At 42.3% G+C, this 25,295-nt stretch overlaps 1 protein-coding gene across 3 annotated transcripts in view; it reads right to left on the reverse strand.

Annotated features, from left to right (window-relative positions):
* The window catches only part of FAM117B (family with sequence similarity 117 member B), a 52,502-nt gene that overhangs the window by 19,282 nt on the left and 7,925 nt on the right, over positions 1-25,295 (reverse strand). For 2 of the 3 annotated variants that reach the window (XM_045575751.1, XM_036421163.2), the window contains exons 2-3: positions 24,542-24,693; positions 25-117 (exon numbers count right to left, since the gene is read on the reverse strand). In XM_045575751.1, the coding sequence (XP_045431707.1) occupies positions 25-117; positions 24,542-24,693 (245 nt within the window). The remainder of the gene's footprint in view (positions 1-24; positions 118-24,541; positions 24,694-25,295) is intronic. The other variant, XM_045575752.1, reaches the window with a different exon arrangement.

Genomic DNA, 25,295 nt, shown 5'->3' on the forward strand with positions numbered 1-25,295 from the left:
CTTTCTTGGCATCATTTTCCTGACCTCCTTAAGTTGATCTGTGCTGCCCCAGGATGCTGAACGCTTGTGAGACCCTTTCTTCTTCTCATAATATTCTTCAGCCCATGCAGCCTCTGTCTATAATGAGGAAAAGAGGGAAGGGAAATTTTAATAAAAGAATCATTTAACAATAATTATACCACATCTGCCACAACATGGATGGACCTTCAGGGCATTATGCTAAATGAAAAAAGTGAGACAGAGAAAGACAAATACTGTATGTGGATTTAAAAAAAACCCCACAAAAATACCAAAGAAATCATATTCAGAGTTTCTGATCAGAGCCAAGGGATAGGTTGGCAGGGGATTGTGGATAAAGGTGCACAAAAAGTACAAACATATATTTATAAAAGAAATAAGTACTGGAGATGTAATGTACAGCATGAAGGTTTTAATTCCCACAGGTGTATAGTACATTTGAAAGTTAATGTTTCTTTCTCTCCCTCTCCCTTCCTCTTTAAAGTCAGAACAAAAATATTTTTTAAAAATCAATAAGGAGATAAAAGTTTTGAACACTATAACCAATATGACCCAATATATACTCATTGAACACTATACCTTATGATTTCTGAACATATGGTTTCTTTATCCCAGCATTCATATAACATTTATCATCACAGACCATATGCTAGACCATAGAGATGTCTCAATAAATATTAGAGGATTCAAATCACTGAGTATATTCTCTGATCACAATGGAATTGAATTTGAACTCAATAATAGTAAGACATCAAGAAAATATCCAAATATTTGAAAAGTAACCAACACAATTCTAAAGAAACTCAGTCAATGAAAGATTCAAAAGAGAAATTAGAAAATATTTTAACCTAATCATAATGAAAATCTAGCATATTAAACTAGGTGAGATACTTCAAAATGTACAGAGAGAACTCAAAGTTCAAATGTTTACATCAAATAACAACAAGGAATTTTAAAATCAGAAGTAACCTAAGCTTCCACCTTAAAAAGAAAGAACAAAAAGAGTGTTTAAAAGGATTGTTATATGGTGTCTATGTAGGTTTACCACAGATAAGGAAGACTTATTTTAAATTTAAAAATCTAGCATTATAATTCACCATGGTAACAGAATATAGGAGAATAACCATATTTATCTCTATACGTAGAAATAAAATATTTGAGACATTCAATACCTTTTTTAAAATATATATATATTTTATTGATTTTTTACAGAGAGGAAGAAACATCGATGAAAGAGAATCATTGATCAGTTGCCTCTTGCACACCCCCTACTGGGGATGTGCCCACAACCAAGGTACATGCCCTTGACTGGAATCGAACCTGGGACCTTTCAGTCCGCAGGCCGATGCTCTATCCACTGAGCCAAACTGGTTTCGGCTTCAGCACCTTTTTGAGGCCAAAACTTCCAATAAACTAGAAACGAAAGGGCACCTTCTCAATTTCATAAAGAGAATTTAAAAACAATAGCTAACGTCCTACTAAATGGTGACTTTTTTTGCTTTTCTTCTAAGGCTAAAAAGAAGGCAAGGAAGAGTGTGCTCACCATTTATATTAATCATTGTAGTGAAAGTTCCAATCTTAGTAAGAATTAATATGACAAAATAAGAAATTAAAGTTATAGCCATAAACAGCTTGGCTCAGTGGATAAAGCGTTGGCCTGCGGACTCAAGGGTCCCAGGTTTGATTCCAGTCAAGGGTTGTGGGCACATACTCAGTAGAGAGTGTGCATGAGGCAGCTAATCGGTGTTACTCTCTCATAGATGTTTCTAACTCTCTATTCCTCTCCCTTACTCTCTATAAAAAAATCAATAAAATATTTTTTTAAATTAAAGTTATAAAGATTATAAAACAAGAAGTTGAAACAAAAAAAACAACAACAACAAATAACAAGAAGCTTAACTATCTTTATTTGTAAGGGACATGATAGCCTATATAACAGAAAACATTTCTATATGCTCTTTTATCAGTTCAGAATCTGCATAATTTGCAAAGTTTGCTGGAGAACCAAATTAGCAATATAATAAATTACTCTAAGACAAAGGACAATGAGCTAAACTATTTTTTCTTTATGTAAATTTTAAACTAAATATGAATAACAGCAAAACCAAAACAAAATAAAATACTTAGTATATACAGTTGCATATAGTAATATTTAGGTCTATACAAGTCAATCAGGGGAAATTGCATTTTTGTAGAAACAATGGCTACAAAAGATAACTTTCAAAAGCAAACCCTTTACAGGTAAAATTCACTATTAGATTTCAAATTAGTTTTTAGCATTTTTATATGAAAAAGGACTGATTCATCTGAATATACTTTTAATAAAATAAGCAGAAATTGTGTAACTGTGGTTTTAGAAAAATGAAATGAAATTGGTTACAGGAATTTACCTGGTATAATTTCTTATACATACTTTAATTCGGAGACTAAAGGAGAGTAACTAACAAAAACTGGAGAAATTAAGACTTTCAGATTACAATACAATATAGAGATTTCATGTGTGCTGTCTGTAACTATGAGGAAAAGACATGGTTAAGTACATCAGTGTTAAACTTTCCACATAAATAGTTTACTTGCCAGGTACCATACTGAGTGTGCCTTATCTTCTCAAAGTGGTGGGTTAGATTAACGGTCCAAACAGATGAACAGCTGTTACTACTGCAGGTGAACAGAGGCATATCAGATACTGGGTTTTTAATTCAGAATGGAGTGAAGGTGAGCAACATAGAGTTTCACAGGAATTTCTCTTTAGATAGCATCAAAGAGTTGCAACTTGATGCTTGTGAATGTATTTGAATAGTTTTCTATATTTGAATAGGTGTCACTGTGTGTTAAACAATTACTGAACACCCTGGCATATTGGAGATTTTCTATGAAAAAATAATTGATTTTGTGTACATATATTTTGTGTGTATACTCAAATTTAAAAAACCTGCTTGTATCAGTCACCTCTTCTGTCCTGTCTCACATTTTCTCAGCCCACTTCCTCCTTCCCCACCCCCACACTTAGAGATTACAAGACAACAGAACTGAATTTTAGCATGTGTTTTGCATTGTTTTACTAAGGCTTTTACATGACGTGGGTTGGGACACCTGTGAGAAGCTGATGATCATTTGTGGGTGCTCAAAACTGCAAATGTGGGGGAATTAACACCGAATGGGACAATCCTTGACTTTGAAGGATATTATGCTCAGCGAAATAAGACAGTCAGAGAAAGATAAATACCATATTGATTTCACTTGTATATGGAATCTAAAGAACAAAACAAACAAAATAGAGAACAGACTAATGGTTGCCAGAAGGGAGGGGATTGGAAGAGTGGGTGAGAAAAGTGAAGAGATTAAGAATTAAAAATCAAATGAATTCTCTAAAAATGTATCTGAAATAAAAAAAGACCGACAGCCGCAACAACCCTGAGAAAGAAGAACTAAGTAGGTGGGATCTCAATACCAGATTTCAAACTGTATTACAAAGCCACTGTTCTCAAAACTGCCTGGTATCACATAAGAACAGACATATAGACCAATGCAATAGGATAGAGAACCCAGAAATCGACCCAAACCACTATGCTCAATTAATATTTAACAAAGGAGGCATGAGCATATAATGGAGTCAAGACAGTCTCTTCAATAAATGGTGCTGGGAAAATTGCACAGATACATGCAAAAAAATGAAACTAGATCACCAACTTACACCATACTCAAAATAAACTCAAAATGAATAAAGGACTTAAATGTAAAATGGGAAACCATAAAAATCTTAAGAGGCATCCACAGACAGCAAAATCTCAGCATATGTGGAAGCAATTATCTTCACCAACAGAGCTCCTAGGGCAATGGAAACTAAAGAGAAAATAAACAAATGGGACTACAAGCTTCTGCACAGCAAAAGGAACCATCAACAAGCCCACTGCAAGGGAGAACACATCTGCCAATGTTATCTCCGATAAGGGGATAAGGGTTTAATCTCCAACATTTTTAGGGAACTCATACAACAAAAGGAAGATAAACAATTCCATCAAAAAATGGGCAAAGTGCCGAAACTGGTTTGGCTCAGTGGTAGAGAGTTGGTCTGTGGACTGAAGGGTCCCAGATTCGATTCTGGTCAAGGGCATGTACCTTGGTTGCGGGCACATCCTCGGTAGGGGGTGTACAAGAGGCAGCTGGTCGATGTTTCTCTCTCATTGATGTTTCTAGCTCTCTATCTCTCTCCCTTCCTCTCTGTAAAAAATCAATTGGAAAAAAAAATTATATATATATATATATATATATATATTTTTTTTTTTTATTATTATTATTTTTTTTTTTTTTAAGGGCAAAGAAAAGGAAAACAAAACTGCCTTTGGTTAAAATCTTTTAGAAAGTATTTGTTAGTGAATCTGTCACATAAAAAAAAAAAATGGGCAAAGACCTAGATACTTTTCGAAAGAGGACATACAGAAGGCAAAGATACATATGAATACATGCTCAAAGTCACTAATCATCATAGGGATGCAAATCAAAATGACAATGAGGTACCATTTCATACTTGTCAGACTAGCTATCATCAACAAATCAACAAATAACAGTGCTGGCGAGGATGTGGAGTAAAAGGAACCCTTGTGCACTGCTGGTGGGAATGCAGACTGGTGCAGCCACTATGGAGAACAGTATGGAGTTTACTCAAAAAACTAAAAATGGAACTCCCATTTGATCCAGTGATCCCACTTCTAGGAATATATCCCAAGAAACTAGAAACACCAATCAGAAAGGATAAATGTACCCCTATGTTCATAGCAGCATAATTTACAATAGCTAAGATTTGCAAACATCCTAAATGCCCACCAGAGGATGAGTGGATTAGAAAACTGTGGTATATCTACACAATGGAATACTATGCTGCTGTAAAAAGGAAGGCATTCCTACCATTTGCCACAGCATGGATGAACCTGGGTCATCAAACAGCAGCTCTCGAGCCACATGTAGCTCTTTGGCCCCTTGAGTGTTTTTTTGTTTTGTTTTGTTTTTTTATAAATATATTTTATTGATTTTTGTACAAAGAGGAAGGGAGAGAGATAGAGAGTTAGAAACGTCAATGAGAGAGAGTCATCGATCAGCTGCCTCCTACACACCCCCCACTGAGGATATGCCCGCAACAAGGTATATGCCCTTGACCGGAATCAAACCCAGGGCCACTCAGTCCCCAAGCCAACGCTCTATCCATTGAGCCAAACCGGTCCCGGTGCCCCTCCTAAGGCCAGCTTAGGAGTACCCTAATTAAGTTAGTAACTATGTACCTACCTAGTTTAAAAAATGTGGCTCTCAAAAGAAATTTCAATCGTTATACTGTTATTTGGCTCTGTTGACTAATGAGTTTGCCGACCACTGTACTAAGCGAAATATGTCAGTCAGAGAAAGATAAATATCACACGATCTCACTCATTTGTGGAATATAATGAACAACATAAACCAATGAACAAAAACAGACCCAGAGACAGAGAAGCATCAATTAGACCGTCAAACCTCAGAGGGAAGGCAGTGAAAGGTAAGGGGAAGGGAGAGATCAACCAAAGGACTTGTATTTATGCATATAAGCCTAACCAATGAACAAGACATGAAGGGAGTGAGGACATGAGCGGTGAGGTGGGCAGAGTGGGCAATGGGGGAATAAGGACACACATGCAATACCTTAATAAAGAAAAAAGGAAAAAAATATATATATATATATAAAAAGGAACAATTAAAAAAGAAAAAGAATTACAAATCAGTCCTGGCAGGTTTGGCTCAGTGGATAGAACGCAGGTCTGCAGACTGAGCAGTCCCTGGTTCAATTCCTGGTCACAGGCACATGCCTGGGTTGTGGGCTAAATCCCCAGTAGGGGGTGTGCAGAAGGTAGGCAATCCATGATTCTTATCATGAATTTTTCTATCTCTTTCTCTGCCTCCAAAATCAATAAACCCATATCTTAAAAAAAAAAAAAAAAAAAATTACAAATGAATAGTTATAAAATAGTCATGGGGATGTAAAGTACAGCATAGAGAATATAATCAATATTGTAGTAACTATGTATGGTGCCAGGTGGATACTAAAAATATTGGAGGGACTACTTTTGTAAGGACATTATTATCTCACCACTATGTTATACACCTAAAACTAATACTAAATAATACTGAATGTAAGCTGTAATTGAAAAATAAAGTTTAGCCAAAACAAGTTTGGCTCAGTGGATAGAGCGTCAGCCTGCGGACTGAAAGGTCCCAGGTTCAATTCTGCTCAAGGGCATGTACCTTGGTTGCGGGCACATCCCCAGTAGGGGGTGTGCAAGAGGCAGCTGATCAATGTTTCTCTCGCATCCATGTTTCTACTCTCTGTCCCTCTCTCTTCCTCTCTGTAAAAAATCAATAAAATATATTTTTTTTTAAAAGAAAAAGTTTAAAAAAAGGAGGGAAAAGTAGACCAGGAAGAAAGAGGGCATGGATAGGGAAAAAAGGGAGCCCAGTAGGAGGTACAGAATGCTAGAGGGAAAGCTGACAAGATTAGACAACAGTTACTTCTTTCAATCAGTTATTTTACAGATAACAAAACTGAGGCCAGAATGCTGCTGTGTTTTCTCCAATTCACTGCATCCGGCAGGTGTCTCATCCAGGAATGTATCTTGACTCTCAGTCCTAAGATCCTTTTATGGCAAGAGATTTGCTGTGAAAGGCAAGAAGCACTCACATCAGATACACAGAGAGGCTAGAGGCCAGAAAGAGGATAGAGAAGCTTGAAGCCAAGTAGGAGGGAAAAGAAGAAGCTCAGTAAAAGGCACATGACTGTAAGGGGCAGTGGATTTCTCTAGTAGGGAAGTTGAAGTTACTGCTGGTGGAGAGTGGGGATTCAGATGAGTGTGTGAGACTGTGTGGGAGGGGAGCTCCGGTCTGGGCTCTGAGGAGAGCTTAGAGGACAGAGAAATTCCAGAGCTCTGATGGTGTTTGAGGAAGCACCACATAACAGCTGTTAGAAAGAGCATAAGCACGCCTGTAGCCTAAGCACCAGTGCAGTGGGCCAGAAGGAGGGATTCCCAGGAAGGTCTGAAGACACAGGGGAAAATGATGGACTTTCCCTAAGGTGGCTGGGTACTCTGCCTGGTTGAGTTCTAATCAGGATATATCGCACTTATCTCAGTTCTCTCCTCTGGGGCTTTCTGTGTCCAGCGAGCACACAATAGTGACCTGAATAAACAACTCCTTCTCTACCAATTCTTTTTTTCTTTTTCTTTTATTGGTTCTGGTTGCCTTTCTTCACCCTTTTTTATCTCTTAATTTTGGCCTCTTGCATTTAATCTTTTCTCTTTTTCTAATTTATTTTGTCATGGCTCTTATCATCAGACGAGAGGCCCGGTGCATGAATTTGTGCACGGGGGGGGGGGTGGGGGGGATCATGGGAAGTTGGCTGGTGACACCAAGGAGGGAGCAGACAATCACCCCCCCCTCTGGGGAAGGGGCTGCATCTGCTGCCATCCACCCCCGGATCCCCATCTCAGCCTGGGGCCTGAAGGCCCCAGCAGACTTGGGAGAGGAGGCAACGGTCACCAGGCCAGGCGCGGAAGGAACGGACACTGGATGCCAATGCCATCACGCCACTGAGCAGTTACCTGCCTCCCCCACTTCTCCTTCCCTCACTGCGAAGCCCCCAGGAAGGGAGAGGACGGGAGCATGGAGACAAACCCTTATGTTGAGGGCTGACTTTCAATTGATCACAGCGAGGGAGCTGCTCTGCCACGTACAAAACCCCAGAGGCCGGTTGCCTACGAATGGTTTAGCACCAGGGACCGATGGAGCTAGCCAGGGGAGGGACCCTAGAGTGGTTGGCTGGCCAAAGGAGGCTGGCTGTAGGAGCACAATGACCACCAAGGGGCAGTGTTGAGCTCCTGTGTTGAGTGTAGCAACTAGTCAACTGATCACTCTGGTCATAACGGTCGCTTAGGCTTTTATATATACTAGAGGCCCAGTGGACGAAATTCATTCACAGGTAGTCTCTAGGCCTGGCTGGCGATCAGGGCCCATCAAGTTCCCTGTCTCCCTGCCTCCTCTTTCCCTTGCTGCCCACACGCTTCCTGGCCTCCTGCTTCCGTTACTCCCTCAGCACTCCACGGCCGCTGCTGGTCACCCGCCATGTTCTACACCGCCCCTTGGTGGTCAGTGTACTTGTCATAGCAAGCCATTGAGTTCCCAGTCTTCGGTTGAAGTCCCCAGAAGACACTTTTCATATTAGCCTTTTATATAGAAAAAATAGAAAAATAGGTAGAAAGTTGGTAAAGAAACTCTTTGCTATGTGTTTACTCAAATTTCTTATTTTTAGGCAGGTGCTTTGATTTTTGATTTTTGGGATTAAGTCTTCCGAGGAGTCCTGCCTTTCTCACAGCAGTATGAAACCTCGTATAGTTTAGGAGAAGGTACTTTACTGTCCTTTCCCCTTTCCTAGCTGCAGTGCATCTTAACCTATACCCTGAAAACTACAGAGCTTTCTGTCCTTTGCCGAGCAGGTTAAGATTTTTTTTTTTTTTTTTTTTTGGTTGGGAGATAAGATAGAAAGATCTGGTGGAAAGCTTTTGCCATTCTCATGCAGTTGTTGGCCTCATGCCTCAGGTTTGCATCAGGAGAAAAGTTTTTCTGGTCCCTATTCTTGACTCCAATCTTTTAGGAGTCTATGGTGAGACCTATGGAAGAATTCTAGAAATGTAAGTGAATTACCCGTGTTTTTAATTCTCAGGTGTTCTATAGACTCCTAATAGCCTTTAGTAATGTGTTAATGTTGTAGAGTAGGTGAAAATTCTCCCAATCTACCTTTCTTTACTTCTTATGGATTTGGACTGGACAAAATTAACAAAAAAAAAAAAAGGACTCTAGCCCTAACCGGTTTTGCTCAGTGGATAGATTGTCAGCCTGCAGACTGAGGGGTCCCGGGTTCTATTCCAGTCAGGGGCATGTACCTTGGTTGCAGGTACATCCCCAGCGGGAGGTGTGCAGGAGGTAGCTGATTGATGTTTCTCTCTCATTGGTGTTTCTGACTCTCTATCCCTCTCCCTTCCTCTCTGTAAAACATATATATATATATATATATATATATATATATATATATATATATATATATATATATATTTTTTTTTTTTTTAAGTACTCTAATACATGCATATGGAAAAAATCATAAAATGTCAGATCATAATGTGAAGCTCAAAGAAGTGAATGAACTAGGTACCATTTTATAACTTTTAGATGAAGAAACAAATTTGCCAGAAATTTACAGGAAAAATAAAGCTAGTACTCATTCTAAGCAGGTGTAGGTGTTTGTTTTTGAGGAATCTAAACAAAATTTGAGCTCAGGTAGGAAATTAGTAAAGGCATTACAAGGTTTGTTTATACACACTTTTTTACTCTGGATTTTATAACTCTTGTAAAAAAGTTCTCTCTCGGTGCTTCAGGAATGGGGAGGGTATCTATCATGGAAATTTATTTCCTTCTTTTAAGTAGATAGAGGAGGGTCACAGAGCTCTTCCTGCTCTTGCTGCTACTCACTGATTTTTAGTTCAAAATAATATGTCACTGTGGAAGGTCTTGGAGCAGCCAACTCTGACCCCCAGCATTAATTTAAGCTGAGTTATTCTTACTAGCCTATATAGTATCTGGCATCTTGCATAAGTAAGCAAGTATCTGCACCCCCTATTTCCTTGAAGATGTCTGTCTTATTTTGAGTTGATTGCCTTGACATTTCAGATCTCCAATGGTTCAAAAAAAAATTGTAATTTTCATTATCCAGCTTATTTTATAATTTTAAATAGAGTGAATCTCTTCCCAGCTATCTATGTTGTAATTGTGAAAAGTCGTCTAAGTGGAGCTATTAGGTCTAGTAATAATTAATGTCGTTTTCTAATACTTTTAAATCAAATTTATTTGAACAATACAACAAAATTTAATCAACAATATAGTTGCCGTTGTTTTCTACTACTTGTGCCCAACGCTCAGGAAGCATTTTAATCCCTCTGTTGTAAAATTCTTGTGATTTTGATGCAAAAAATTCGGTCAATGCATTTTTGAGGCATTCTTCATTATTAAATTTTTTTCCAAGAAGAAAGTTTTGCAAAGAACGAAACAAATGGTAATCGGAAGGGGCAATATCAGGAGAATATGCAGGTTGAGGGAGAACTTCCCATTCCAACTGGCGCAGTTTTTCAGCAGTGATTCTTGCAGTATGCGGTCGTGCATTATCGTGGTGAAGAATTACGCCCTTCTGATTAATCAGCGCGGGTTCTTTTTCTCTTAAAGCTTGGGCTAACCTTTCCAATTGGGCACTATACACTGCACTTGTAATGGTTTGGGTAGATGGTAAAAGTTCATAATGAAGAATTCCTTTAAAATTCCACCAAACACACAACATCACTTTTTTCGCATGCAAGTCAGGTTTTGGCGTGGGCTGCGGAGCCTCATTTTTGTCCAACCATTGAGGCCGCCTTTTCAAATTAACATACAGCACCCATTGTTCATCTCCGGTAACAATTTGCTCTAAAAACGGCAAACGGTTTTGACGAGAGAGGAGCGAACTGCAAATTGTGACTCTTTGATTACAGTTGTTGTCGGTCAACTCATGAGGAACCCATTTTCCAAACTTTTGGACTTTGCCAAGTGCACGCAATTGATTGGAAATTGTTTTCTGTGAACAATTTAAAGTTGTCGCAAGCTATTGTTGGGTAATTTAAGGATTTTGCACCAAAAGAGCTTGAAGAGCTTCTTGATCAAAATTGGACATACGGCCTCGACCACTCTTGTCATCTAACGAAAAATTTCCCTCGCAAAATTTCTCAAACCAACGCTGGCATTTTCTGGCACTAACTGCATCTTGACCAAGAGCACTACAGATGTTTTTTGCAGCCTCACTTGCTTTTCTTCCTAATTGGAACTCGTAAAGCATGCAGTGCCGAATATGCTCTTCATCCGCCATCTTCTTAGCCCTAGTTTTGCAACAAAAACCAAACCAAACACAAACTTTTTCAGGCAAAACTTGTTAATTGCACTTCATACGTTCTGTAGATACCACGTGTTTGAAGGTTATGTCAATACAAGTCAACGCCAAGCAAGATTTTAAACGAATGTTTAAAAACGACATTAATTATTACTAGACCCAATATCCTATATAATAAAGAGCTAATATGCAAATGGTCATCATACCCTCACACCGTCACACTGTAACGGCTCAGATACTCAACACTGGGACAGAGGAATGGAATCAGCCAGGCACAAATGGGCTCAAGAGAAAGGAATGGGGACCAGCCAGGCTGTGGCCCAGAAGAGGGATAAGCTGCCTTCCCCACGGTCCTGTGCCTGTACTTGTGGCCTGGGAGAGAGACAAGCCACATGCCCCACATTCCTGGGCATCAAAGGCTGGGGCTGCGGCCTAAGAAAGGGACAAGCTGCCCACCCTATGGTCCCAGGTGCCAGCAACTGTGCCTGCACCTGTGACCCGGGAGGATAAGCCACCTGCCCCAGAATCCTAGGCACCAGCAGCTGGGGATGCGGCCTGGGAGAGGGACAATCTGCCCACCCCACGGACCTGGACACCAGTGCCTGTGCCTGTGGCCCAGGAGAGGAACAATTCACACTCCCCGTGATACCAAACTCCTGTAGTTGTGGCCTGGGTGAAGCTGTCTACCCATAGTCCCCTGCAGCTGCAGCGAGCCCAGGCGAAGCCAGCCTAGGTTCTAGGTGCCTGCGGCCAGCCAGAGGGAGGGAAGCCCAGGTGCCAGGTGCCTGAGACCAACTGGAGGAGGGAATCCTGGGTCCCAGGTGCAAGGCAAGGAAGAGGCGGTTAGGGGCCATTAGGCCAGCAGAAGAGCAGTTAGGGGCAATCAGACTGGTAGGGGAGCAGTTAGAGGCAATCAGACTGGTAGGGGAGCAGTTAGGGGCAATCAGGCAGGCAGGCAGAGGTCTTTAGGGGCGATCAGGCAAGCAGGCAGGCGAGCGGTTAGGAGCCAGCAGTCCCAGATTGAGAGGGGCAGTCGGACATCCATCAAGGGGTCCCAGATTAGACAGAGTGCAGGCTGGGCTGAGGGATCCCCACCTCCTGTACACAAATTTTATGCACTGGGCCTCTTATTTATTTAATTTTTAAAATATATTTTATTGATTTTCCAGAGAGGAAGGAAGAGGGATAGAGAGCTAGAAACGTCGATGAGAGAGAAACATCGACCAGCTGCCTCCTGCACACTCCCCCCCTCCCCCCGCCTGGCATGTGCCCACAACCAATGTACATGCCCTTGACCGGAATCAAACCTAGGACCTTTCAGTCCACAGGCTGATGCTCTATCCACTGAGCCAAACCGGTTTCGGCTGGGCCTCTATTTTAAAATGAAACGAGACCAGTCATTCCAAAGGAACTACATTTCACATTTTACTCCTTAAAACTTTAGAATGCTTGAACTCGGCCAGATGTTTGGACAGACCAAACCAATATTGTCTTTCAAGCAACTGTTTGCAAAGCTAACAAGAAAGCAGACATTTTGACCACTTATTTTAGGACTATTATAGACTCTGTCAATGTAAGAATGTCCAAACCTGTACAGAATTTTTATAAAAGTACGAGTGAATTGATGACATATATTAGGGAGCAAGATCTCAAATATTTCAAAGAATAACAATTTTGTACCTTCTTTTAAGCATTAAAATTAAGAAGGAAACATAAGGAAGATTACATGGAGGTAGGAGACTGGAATACAGGATAATTACAATTATTTTTATGTTTTTATAGTATGAATGAAAATAAAATGTCCCCATAGAGTGCGGCCAGGCCCGGAGCAGCAGCTACCAGGCTGGGAGTGGCCAGGCCCGGAGCGGCCGGGCCCGGAGCAGCTGGGCCCAGAGCAGCCGGGTCAGGTGCGGCCAGGCCAGGAGCAGCAGCTGCCAGGCTGGGAGCGGCCAGGCCCGGAGCAGCTGGGTCTGGCGTGGCCAGGCCCGGAGCAGTGGCTGCCAGGCTGGGAGCGGCCAGGCCCGGAGCAGTGGCTGCCAGGCTGGGAGCGGCCAGGCCCGGAGCAGCAGCTGCCAGGCTGGGAGCGGCCAGGCCCGGAGCAGCCGGGTCGGGTGCGGCCAGGCCCAGAGCAGCAGCTGCCAGGCTGGGAGTGGCCAGGCCCGGAGCAGCTGGGTCGGGTGCGGCCAGGCCCGGAGCAGCAGCAGCCAAGTCCAGAGCAACTAGGTCGGGAGCGGCAGTGACCAGACCTGGACCAGCTGGTTATGGAACGAACCAGAGCAACAGAGGTCAGGCCCGGAGCAGCCAGGCCCGGAACAGCTCACTCCTCGCCTGCCCCTGCCCCACGGTTGCCTCTCAGACATGGCTGGAAACTTTTGTGGGAACTTGAGGGTCTGCTGCATCAAGTGATGAAGGCTTAGATCTGGATGTGTTGAGTTAGTATAGCGCTGGGGTGTTGATCTGTGAATGCCTTGGGTGGGGCCTGGATGAGGTGGGTTGACCTATTTGGAAATGTCTTTTGTGTGAAGTGTATCATTGGGTATGTGGTGGTATTATTGATATGAGAAAATGCTAAGTAACTGATTTACTATCTGAAAATGGATTTACTATCGGGAAAAGGGAGGGAGGAAGAGACTGAACATAAACTGTGCACCTATGGATGAGGACAATGGGGGATGGGGAGGGGGCGGAGGGTGGGGTGGGAACCTGGTGGAGGGGGGAAGAAATGAGGAACCTTTGTAATAATATGAACAATAAAGATTGATTTTTTTAACAAAGAAAAGAAAAAAAGAAAACTGAAAAAAAAAAAAAAAATGTCCCCATAGAGGTAAATTGACTTTTCAATGCCACATAAGACTTATTTATTCATTAGAGACTGAAGGCTGATAATGAGGGGAGATGCTGAAAGCCAGAGAGAGAAGAGAGTCAGAACTGAAAGGGAAATGAGAGGTTGAATTGGTGTCTAGGATTTAGGAAAGGAGCACTGTTTTTTATATGTGTGTGGGTTTTCTTCTCTTCTTTTTTTTTGTGGTTTGTTGGTAGAAGGAAGTCAGAATAGGGGTAGTGTGGGGTAGGTTTATTTAAAACACAAATTGAAGACAAATTTTCTGAGAGAAATATCTGTAACTGAAATGCTGTTCTGCAGATTACATTGCTAGCAGTTCTCCTCGCAGCTGGTGACAATGAAGATGGTAAGAATTCTAGCAACTGCCCAGTTCAGGGTTGGGGGTGGGGAGGACGTGGTGTGTGTGTGTGTGTGTGTGTGTGTGTGTGTGTGTGAGCGCGCGTGCGCACGCACGCATGCGCGCGTTGTCCTCACGGCATACCAGGAGATTGAGAATAAGTCAGCATAGTTCCATTCTGAATATACCTGTGCTCTTCTGAAGGCTGTATGTAAAGCATGGGGCCCTGGGCAAGTGAATGTTTGCTGGGGTAAAATGGTTTCCCTTATCTCCAGATTCTGAGTCTTCCCTTTCTGACACCTTTCTTCATTTCCCCTCCTTCCCAATATCTTTTTTTCTCCACATTCTGCCTGTTCTTTTGACACAGCCTTCCAGGAGCAGATCTCCCTCCACATAATCCACATCTCATCCTTCTACAATCATTCCTGGGCACAAAATTGGGACTCTGTTTGGTTGGGTGAGTTGCAGATTCTTGGCTGGAACAGTAACTCTGGCAGTCTTATTTTCCTGTGGCCTTGGTCCAAGGGCAACTTCAGCAACAAGGAAATGACAGAAATGGAAAAGTTCTTCTGAAAGTTACACATTGAATTGCCGCCTTTAATTCGCAACTATGATATGCCAGAAAATGGAAGTTTGAGTGTAAGTTCAATTCCCAAATTAAAGGGAAGGGGAGGTGCAATGTGGGTGGGATGTGCGTGTCTCAGTGAGTTTCCTATTGATTTTCCCTGTGTTCAATCACTTCAGCAATCTGTCCTTACATTCATTGTGACCTCCAGTATTACATTCACTCTACATCAGCGGTCGCCTTTTGGACCTCACAGACCACCTGTGGTCCATGAACCACCGGATAGCAACCACTGCTCCAAAGGTTTCCTTAAACCAGCGGTCGCCAACCTTTTGGACCTCATGGACCACCAGTGGTCCACAGGCCACTGATTGGCGATCGCTGCCCTAGATTATAATCAAATCAAAGCCTTCTTTATTCTCTTGGCTCTCATCATTTGTCACCTTCTTTCAATTTGTTCCCTGCCATTTCAAAAAAAATGTCATTCTTTTTCCCCCCCCACCTTCAACTACCACCAATTATGCTTTTTCTGAACTTCTGATCAAACTAAATTTTGTTCCATTACCTCTGAATACCCCAAAATTCTCTCTTCTACTTCCTTTTTTCAATTCCACTAATTTCATCTTTACTACCTCTTTCCTCTAATTTACACAACCCTCCTCCCTTAGATCCCTTTGAGATACAGATAACAGGAGGCTGTGAGCTGCACCCCGGGGAAGGCAAGGCAATCTTCCTGCAATTTGCTTATCAAGGATCAGAGCTCCTGCACTTACAGAATAATTCATGGCTGCCATCTTCAAAGGGTGACAGTAGAGCTCAGGATATGTGTGGACTATTCAATCAACGTCATGTCGCCAAGAAAATAATACTGAGGACACTCAGGGACACCTGCCCACGTTTCCTTTTGGGCCTCTTTGATGCAGGGAAGGCAGATCTCCAGAGAAAAGGTCAGTCCCATATCCTTTCTCCAAGAATTTTCTATTCTAAAATTAACCTTCCTATCCCCCCTTTACATTGAGGAGGTTTGTAGCTTCACATAAGTTTAAACAGACACATCTATCCATTCCCAGCATGTGATAAGTAAGTCTGTCTAAACTGATGTGAAGAAATGAACCTCCAAGTCTGTGTTAGTCCATATCTGAATATTTCTCCTGTCCTCTGCAGTAAAACCAGAGGCCTGGCTGTCCACTGGCCCCAATCCCAGTCCTGACCGCCAAATGCTGGTTTGCCACGTCTCTGGCTTCCATCCAAAGCCAATTTGGGTCAAGTGGATTCGAGGTGAACAGGTATAGCAGAGCACTCAACAGAGTGGCATCTTGTCCAGTGCTGATGGGACATGGTACCTTGAGGTTTTCTTGGAGGTGGAAGCCACTGAGACATCTGGCCTATATTGCCGGGTGAGACACAGCAGCCTGGGAGGCCAGGACATCCTCCTCTACCTGGGTAAGAAAAACTGGGACCCACACTGGGAATGGGAGTGGATATCGGTCTACAAGCAGAACAGGAGAGCCAAGTGAAATATTTGGGATTTATGGATTCTAGACCAAAAAGAATGAGAATAATTCAATAAATAGCAGAATTAAAAATGGGAGACCTGCAGATGTATGAAGATATTGAGGTGAAAGATTCATTTCTGAACAGGGATGAGAGAAGAAAGAATAATAAAGGAGATTTAGAACATTCCGGGGGGGGAAAAAAGGCAGAGCAGGGAAATGCAGTAAACAGGGGGTGGGTTTGAAATGACACCTTGTGTGCACCCAAACCCACAGAACACCATCACAGCTCCATGGGCTGGATCATCTTGGCAGTGATGGTGCCCCTGGTGCTCCTGACAGCTCTTGCATTTTGGCTTAGGAAGCGCTGGTGAGTTTTTGTGCCCATCTTTCCTGTTCTTTTATCCACTCTCTACTTGTCTTCCTCTCTCCTTACCTCCCTCTTCCCACCCCTTTTCTTTTCTTAGTTCTTTCCCCAGACCCCTTCCTTTTACTTTCAATTCTCACCTCCACCTCATGCAGAGGAACTGTCATCTCTGTTCTTATTAGGTCACACTGTAAGCCTCCTGCCAATCTTCTTCCTTTGGATTGAGACTCCAGCAGCCCAAGGACTCGGGACATATTTGATACACGTGGTGATAATATGCTTTTAACTCTCCTGGTACAACTGTTACTGTTTATTTATGTTTGTTTAATGATTCATTATTAATACAAGCTAAATGTAATTTTGAGGACTTGCTTTTAGAGATAAAAAGTATTATTTTAATTCCGGATAAAATGAGATCCTAACAACCTCTACATATTGAAAAACTGATGAATCTCAGGCCCACTCCAGATGTTACTTCTTTATGGGGGCCTTCCCTGATTCACAAGTGTCAGCAGTGTCCGAACTTCCACCATGCTTTTCAGTGTACTTTGCTGAATCTACTTCTCACTTTTTATCCTTTGTTGCAGTGTATGTAGGCCCTTTCCCCCCTTTGGATTTTTAAGCTTAAGAACAAAGTCTATGTCTTTTTTAAAGTTTGAATCATTTCCGAAGTGTATTAACTGAATGTAATATGTTTTCAATAAAAGTTTGTGTTAAATTTACGCCAAATATATAGTCTTTTCTTATTCTTTATCTTCCTGACATGTTTGTTGTAATTGAGACAATTTATGCTCTTTTTGTTTTCTTCACCCTTTAGTAGCTCCTTAGTAACTTCTCTGAGTTCCTGAGGAGAAACAAAATGTTGCCTCTGACCATTCTTTTTTTATTTTATTTTTTAATCCTTACCCGAGGATATTTTTTCCATTTGGAGAGAGAGGAGGGGTAGAGACAGAGAGAAAAACACTGATGTGAGACACATCCATTGGTTACCTACTGCATGCGCCCCAACCTGGGCTGGGGATTGAGCCTGCAACTGTGGTATATGCCCTTGACTGAAATCGAACCTGAAACCCTTCAGTTCACGGGCTGATACTCCAGCCACTGAGCTAAATGGGATAGGGTACCTCTGATCATTCTTATAATTTAATTATAGAGACCTACTGGTGTGACAGTTTTGTTCCAAGTATTTTAAACAGAAAGAGGAAGGAAGGATATAGTCCTTGCTATTTAGTGTGGCTCAGGGACAAACAGCAGAGTTATCACCTTGGAATTTGTTAGAAACCTATATTCTTACACCTCACCTCAGACTTACTGAATCATAACTACATTTTAGCAAAATCAAAAGGGATTCAAAGGTACATTAAAATTTGAAAAGCACTGATATTGGTCTAGTCTGAGTATAAGTGTATCACAGAAGCAAAAAAATAAGATGGTCAAGAAAAGAGAACAGCATGTTGACAGTCAGGACTGAAATGAGACCAAAGCAAGGCGAGTACACACAGTACATTCTTGCTATTTATGGTGGTTGTGTTAAAGGCACTGTGATCACTGAGTTAATGAATGCTCAGCCACTGCTCCTAGGGAAAATACAAGGCTATGCTCCTGTAAATTTCTGGTTAAAACATTTTGATCAACTAAAGAATACACATACAGCTCTGTTTTATGTGTATTTGTTTAAAGACGCTCTTTTTTACCATAGATATAATTTCAAATAATTTTTTTTTATTGCATGTAGTATTTTTAATGTTTTTATTTATTTGAGAGAAAGGGAGAGGAAGAGAGAGAAAGAAACATTAGTGTGAGAGAGAAACAGCAATCTGCCACCTCCTGCAAGCACCCCAACTGGGGATTGAACCCACAGGAACAGAAACTGGTGACGTTTTGGTGCATGGCATGGCACTCAATCAACTGAACCACAAGGGTTAGGGTTGTATTTTTTAAATACTAAAACACCTGCGAAAAGTATTTCACATTTTCCTGACCCTGGGCAATGTAATTATAAGTATTTTTTACTTTTAGCCATACAGCTGTGCTATCATATTTTTTTAAAGAAAAAAAGAGCCGAAGCCAATTTGGTTTTGGCTCTTTTTGAGCATCAGTCTATGGTCTGAAAGGTCCCAGGTTCGATTCCAGACAAGGGCATGTACATTGGTTGCGGGCACATCCCCAGTAGAGGGTGTGCAGGAGGCAGCTGGTCGATGTTTCTCTCTTATCGATGTTTCTAGCTCTTTATTCCTCTCCCTTCCTCTCTGTAAAAAATCAATTTTTTATACATATATATATATATATATAATCAATTATATATATACACAATATATATATATATATATATAATCAATTATATATATATACAATATATATATATATATATTTAAAAATAGTCATTTTATCATGAATTCACAAGTCCAGTTCCTTCTTCATCTATTCCATAGCTTAATCATAGCATTATAAATGATACTTTAGCACATTGTGAGCAGCTCCACATACAGATCAGCAAATTCCTTTGCTTTTTCCAGGCCTACTGACTGTGTTGTAGATTTATTAACACATGCCTGACTGAGAATAAAACCTTGACCTCCTGGTTCCTAGGCTGATGCTCAACCACAGAACCATACAGGCTTGGCTAGCTTCAGTTGCATTCTTACTTCCATGAATTGTTTTTTCATAGGTGAGCACAAATTCCTTTTTTCTGGTTCATAAGGAATTCTAAAGTGACACATATAGGGAGGGGATTTTACAGCTTTAAAAGCATTTATTTGTAAATAAGACAAACTAAAAACATGAATTAAGATTTTGAGGAAGCTAAAAAATAAAACAATATTAAAAAATTAGAAGGTATAAAATTTTAAAGCACTAAAAGTTAAAATAAAAAGCAAAACAAAAAGTTGATAAAGGTGGGTCAAGATGGTGAAGTAGCTGTATCCACCTCCTCCCATGACCACTAAAAGTTACAACTACATTTACAGAACCATCATTGAGTACTGCCTGAAGTCTACTTGAACAGAAGTCCTATAACTAAAAATATACAGAAGAAACCAAGTCAAGACTAGTAAGAGGTAAAGATGATGAATGGGCTAGTCTCACACACATGAAGCAGTTAAAAATCAGGATAGCCCCCTGGCTGGTTTTGCTCAGCGGATAGAGTGTCAGCCTGTGGAATGAAGGGTCTTGGGTTTGACTCCAGTCAAGGGCACATGCTGGGATTGCAGGCTAGATCCCTAGTGTGGGGTGTGCAGGAGACAGCCAATCAATGATTCTCTCTCATCATTGATGTTTCTCTCTCTCCCTCTCCATTCCTCTCTGAAATCAATAAAAATAAAAAATAAATTTAAAAAGTCAGAAGGGTTATCCTGGGGGCAGAGGTATCCCCTTAAGGAGTGAGGGCTCCCAACCCCCTATCAGGTCCTCCATTCCATAGGTTTTAGTGCCAGGAAGAGAAGTTCCCATAAGTTCTGGCTGTGAAAATCAGCAGAGATTGTGGCTGCAAGGAAGGGCTCTGGAGTCCCAGGCATTCCTCTTGAAGGGCCTGAACAAACTTATTTGCTGACAGGCTCACTCATTTTGAGCTCCAGTGCTAAGGTGGCAGCTCAAAAGGCACCAGGGATATAGGAGAAGGTACTAAATTGTGTGTCTTTATATCAAGGACTAGAGGGGCAGCTTTCTCTTAGAAGTGCTAACAAGGCCATTTTCCTTTGCTAAGTTCTCCCCCTACAGGTGCAGGCAGGCACTATGTTTGAGTATCCACCATCTTAGCTAACACCATCAATTCTGTCCTAGTAATTCTATGAGACCCTGACCCACCCAAATTGTGGGCCCAAGCAAGCCTCTTCCAGTAGTTTTCCATACGAACGGCCTGTCTTGACTCATATAGACTTTCCTAAATCACTTCATGCCTCACAAACCCTAAACATATGGAATTTGGCCTCAATGTGCCCTGTATCGCTTGATAAGTGGCCTCAGGCTAGCCACTTGTGGCAGCCAGATTTGGTTCACAGCTTGGCCTCTCTCAGGCACCACCAAATCCAGCACAAGGGGCAACCATCTGCAGATCACTTTAGAGCTCAGAGCAGGTGGCCCCCAAGCAGGGCACAGGCAGTGGCTGACCTTGGCCTGCACCTCCCATGAGGCCTGAGAACCAACATACCCAGTGCCCAACTCCACTAGAGCACCACATCCACAAATAACACACTCAAAAGGCAGACTGGCCAGGCACCAGAACCCCACTAAAGCAAATCCTGCTCCATAGGATTAGCCTTTGCACAGTATCTCCTCCACAATAGTCACAATCAGTCCTCAAATCAATCAGTCTGAGGATCAATTCCCTCCCATTGACATGCCAACAGCAATCAAGGCTCAACTATCCTAGAGGGCACATAGGACTCACATGAGGAACACACCTGGAGTGCCTGGCTCAGGTGAACAAAAAGCATGTGCCACTGAGCCACACAGGGCACTTGCTACATAAAAACACTCTTACCAAAACAGAAAGGAAGCCAAAATGAGGAGACAAAAGACCATGTCCGAAATGAAAAAACAGAACTCCAAAAAAGAATTAAACAAATTGGAGATAAGCAACGTATCTGATGCAGAGGTCAAAAACTCTGGTAATAAGGATGCTCAATGATCTCAATGAGAACTTCAACAGAAAGATAGGAAACAAACTCCTTTTCCCCAGGAGTGTGGGGTCTTAACCCACAGAAGGATCCCCAACACAGAACAACAGTGATGGAAAGAGGAACCTGCATAGATGAGCTTCTGCTGGTGAAAATCGGTGGGGATTTAGTCTGCCTGGGAGACAAGTGAGTCTGCTAAAGACACAGACACTTTCCCAGGTAAAAGCACTCCTATTGTTATAGCACCAGCCTGGGGAATACACTGCCTGGTCCCCAACTGCTGGCCAGACCACTCTGCTATGCTGGGGTCCTGAGGAGGGGGTTTGCTGGCTGCACCCAGCAATGACGTTCAGGGGCCCCCTTTTTCTGAGGAGGTTCCTGATGAAGACTTAGTGACTGTGTGCCTTTGGAAAGGGGACCAATGTCCCCCACCTTGAGCGGAGAGCCAATCCCCACAACCCCACCTGTTGAATTACTTGTCCAGCCTTGTCCTGCTGAGTTCAGCTGTAAAGGGGGATCAGAGGTTGTGCAGAGCTGGCACTTGCATAGTGTGCCTCCCGGAGAAGCTTTTTAAAAATTACCTACTTATTTACTGTTTTACGTAATCCCCACTCCAGAATATGTTTATTGACTTTAGAGGGAGGGCAGGGGGAAAAGAAAGAGAGAGAGACATCAACTGATTGCCTCCTATACATACCATGACCAGGGATTGAACCACAACCTTCCAGTGTACAAGACAACGCTCCGACATACTAAGCCACCAGGCCAGGGCTCCCAGGGAAACGTTTGTCTAAGAATTAGAAGGTTGAGTGCTGGTTTGTGTGGCTATATCACCAGGAAGCCCCGCTTATCTTCTCTGCAAGCTCACCACACCCTTCCAGGAAGGGGAAGAAGTGCCTGCTCCCCTACTACAGGTTTGCAGGCACCACCTCCAATGGGAGTCTGTTTGGATCTGCCCTTCCAAGTCCCAGACATCCAACCTAGCTGAGCTCAGTTCTGCAGGAGGAAGGGAGAGCTGCTCAGAGCTGGGATATTAGAGTATGAGTCCCTCAGAGGCTATTGTCTGCAACCAGGAAAAAGTCTCCTGTTGGAAGACTCTTGATCTGTCCTCCTGAGTCCAGTGGCTCTGCCCAGTGGATTTGACTCATGCAGAGAAGATGGCTGATTGCACCCAACTTAAAACTATGGCGTGCCCCTCCTGGGTGAACCTGAGTTTGGAGACTGGCAGTGACTGAGTGGTTTAGCTCTGGAGTAGGGGTCACTTTCCTCTCATTGAGTGCCTGACCACATGACCTCCAATTAGGGGGTCTCTAGCTCCATCCTCCAATCCTGGTTACCCACCTCCACCAAGCTTGCAACCTGTGGACACACTCTCCACTTGTTCTTCAGAAGGCTCTGGAGGAAGACCTGGAAACTCCGGGGAGAGGTGGACCTCAGAGAATCTCAGTCCTCTTACATACCGCCAACTCGAAGTTGGAGGAAACTGACCCTTATACACAGACTAGAGGCCGGGTGCACAGAATTCATGCACGGGTAGGGTCCCTAGGCCTGGCTGGCAATCAGGGCCGATCAGGGCCTTCCAGCTGCCACGGGGGCCTCCCTTCCCCAGCTGCCGGCTGCCAGCCAGGGCCTTCATTCTGTGCCATCCCTTGGTCAGTACATGTCATAGCAAGCGATTGGTCTCCCAGTTGAACTCCCATAAGGACAATTTGCATATTAGGTTGATAGATAGATAGATAGATAGATAGATAGATAGATAGATAGATAGATAGATAGATGGATAGGCAGGCCTCTCCCACACATACCCAGGCCAGGAGATGCAGCCACAAAGGTGAAGAACATAGTAGCTCCAGACAGGTAGCCCAACGTTGGTTAAGCATAACATCTGACATGAACCTCACCTAAATGGGCCCAAAACCAACACAACCAGTGGTGGACTTCAGACCACACCAGAGCTCAACCCAACTAGCCAAACAACTGGCATACCCCAAAGGGAGTTCTGATGGCACCAGGCCCTGCTGGATACAACTTCACCTTAGGGAGCAGCCCCTGCACAGCACCTCACACAGTGATTGAGGTTCATCCTTATGGTCAGCCAGCCTAAAGGGTTAAGTCCACCCACAAAAGGCTAAACAGCATTCAAAACTAATTACAACAGGAGAGTGCACATAACACACAAACATTCCTGGAGCATGGAACTCAGGTGCTCTGGAAGGTTTTGCCACTGAACCCAACACCTTCATCATACAGCCACCATAATAAGTTTGGGAGTTGTACCAGATCTACCTAATACACAGAAACAAAATGGAGAAACAAATAAGTATGCCCCAAGTTAAAAAATAAGAGAAATACCCAAAGAATTAAATTAAATAAAGCAATCAAAATACCAGAGGCAGAATTTAAGACAATGTTTTTAAAGATGCTCAAGAAACTTAGGGAAGAATGGATAGCTCAGTCTTAAAGAATTATAAACATCAAAAAAGGACACAGAAACCACATAAAAGAACCACTCAGAAATGAAGAATAAGTAATACAATTCAGTCAAACCTTGGTCCTCAAACGCCTCCCATCTAGAACAATGCCGTTCTCGACCACGTTGTTCACAGAAAAAACATCTCCGTTGTGAAACAAAATTTCGGTTTTCAACCTGACAGCCCATTCATGCATGACAAAAAGCATCTCGCAGGCAACAAAGGAGAGAAGGCTTTTAAAGCATAAAGAAGCGAAACCGGTTTGGCTCAGTGGTAGAGCGTCGGTCTGCGGACTGAAAGGTCCCAGGTTCGATTCCGGTTAGGGGCATGTACGTTGGTTGCAGGCACATCCCCGGTAGGGGGGGTGCAAGAGACAGCTGGTCGATGTTTCTCTCTCATAGACGTTTCTAGCTCTCTATCTCTCTCCTTCCTCTCTGTAAAACATAAAGAAGCTATTGAGAGTGCTAATGTTACAAAGAGTGTGAAAATGCTCACAAAATAACCATAGGTTATTGAAAAGGTAGAAAAACTGTTGTTGATTTGGATAAACAAAAAGCAGTAAGCCGGTGACAGTATATTTCAGAGGTAGTGATATATGAAAAATTCTGTTTAAGGCTAGTAGGGGGAAATGTTTGAAATGTACATTCTCAAGCCTCAACCAAAATCTACTACAGAATATCTGGAGATCAGGCCTGGGAATCCGCTCTTTTGGTAAGTTTCAGATTATTCTAAGGTACACGGATGTTTTAAGAATTTGATCACAGACAAGAACAAATAATTATGAGAAATAAAAATAAAAATTATGAGAAACAGTCTCAGAATAAAACACTTCAGGATAAAACCTGTAATACACCTACCTGTGTAGCTTTGTCTTTCATGCAAGGAGCAGTTTGACCATGATTATCACGAGGCCAGTGCCCTGCAAGGTATGGAGCAGCAAGTGTATCCAGAGAGGAAGTGCGGCGAATAACAGAAGAGGGGCTTGAGGGAGGCGGTCGTGTTTTGTCACCTAAATGTAAGGCAAATATATTTATTTCAAAAATAGATAGAAGAAAAAAAAGTAGAACCCAAGTTTTAAAATAGTCAGGAGTTTCCTAACTAAAATATAAAATATATATAATAAAAATAAATTATAAACTTCTAGAGGCCTGGTGCATGAAATTCGTGCACATATAGGGTCCCCAGGCCTGGCTGGAGATCAGGCCAGCCGGGGCCTCCCTCCCCTGGTGTCAGCACACATCATAGCAAGCAATCAGTCTCCCAGCAAACTCCCATGGGGACAATTTGCATATTAGGCTTTTAAATATAGACTGACTCACACAACATTGAATAAATATCCAGGGAATTATACTAAAACAGTCAATCTTAAATGATTTTATTTATTTAACATTTTTGAAATGACATTTTAGAAAAGATGAAAGCTTAATGGTTGCCGGGGGTTAGAGATAAGGAAGGAAAAATAAAAGCACTGGGAGAGAAGCAGAGACCCTTGTGATAAGGAAGTTTTCAGTATCTTGACTGAAGTGGCAGATATAGAAACATACAAACAGCCGAAACCAGTTTGGCTCAATGGATAGAGTAGGGGTGTCGAACTCAATCAGAGAAGGGGCC

Source organism: Pipistrellus kuhlii, unplaced genomic scaffold (assembly GCF_014108245.1).
Source record: "Pipistrellus kuhlii isolate mPipKuh1 unplaced genomic scaffold, mPipKuh1.p scaffold_m20_p_7, whole genome shotgun sequence".
Classification (NCBI taxonomy): domain Eukaryota; kingdom Metazoa; phylum Chordata; class Mammalia; order Chiroptera; family Vespertilionidae; genus Pipistrellus; species Pipistrellus kuhlii.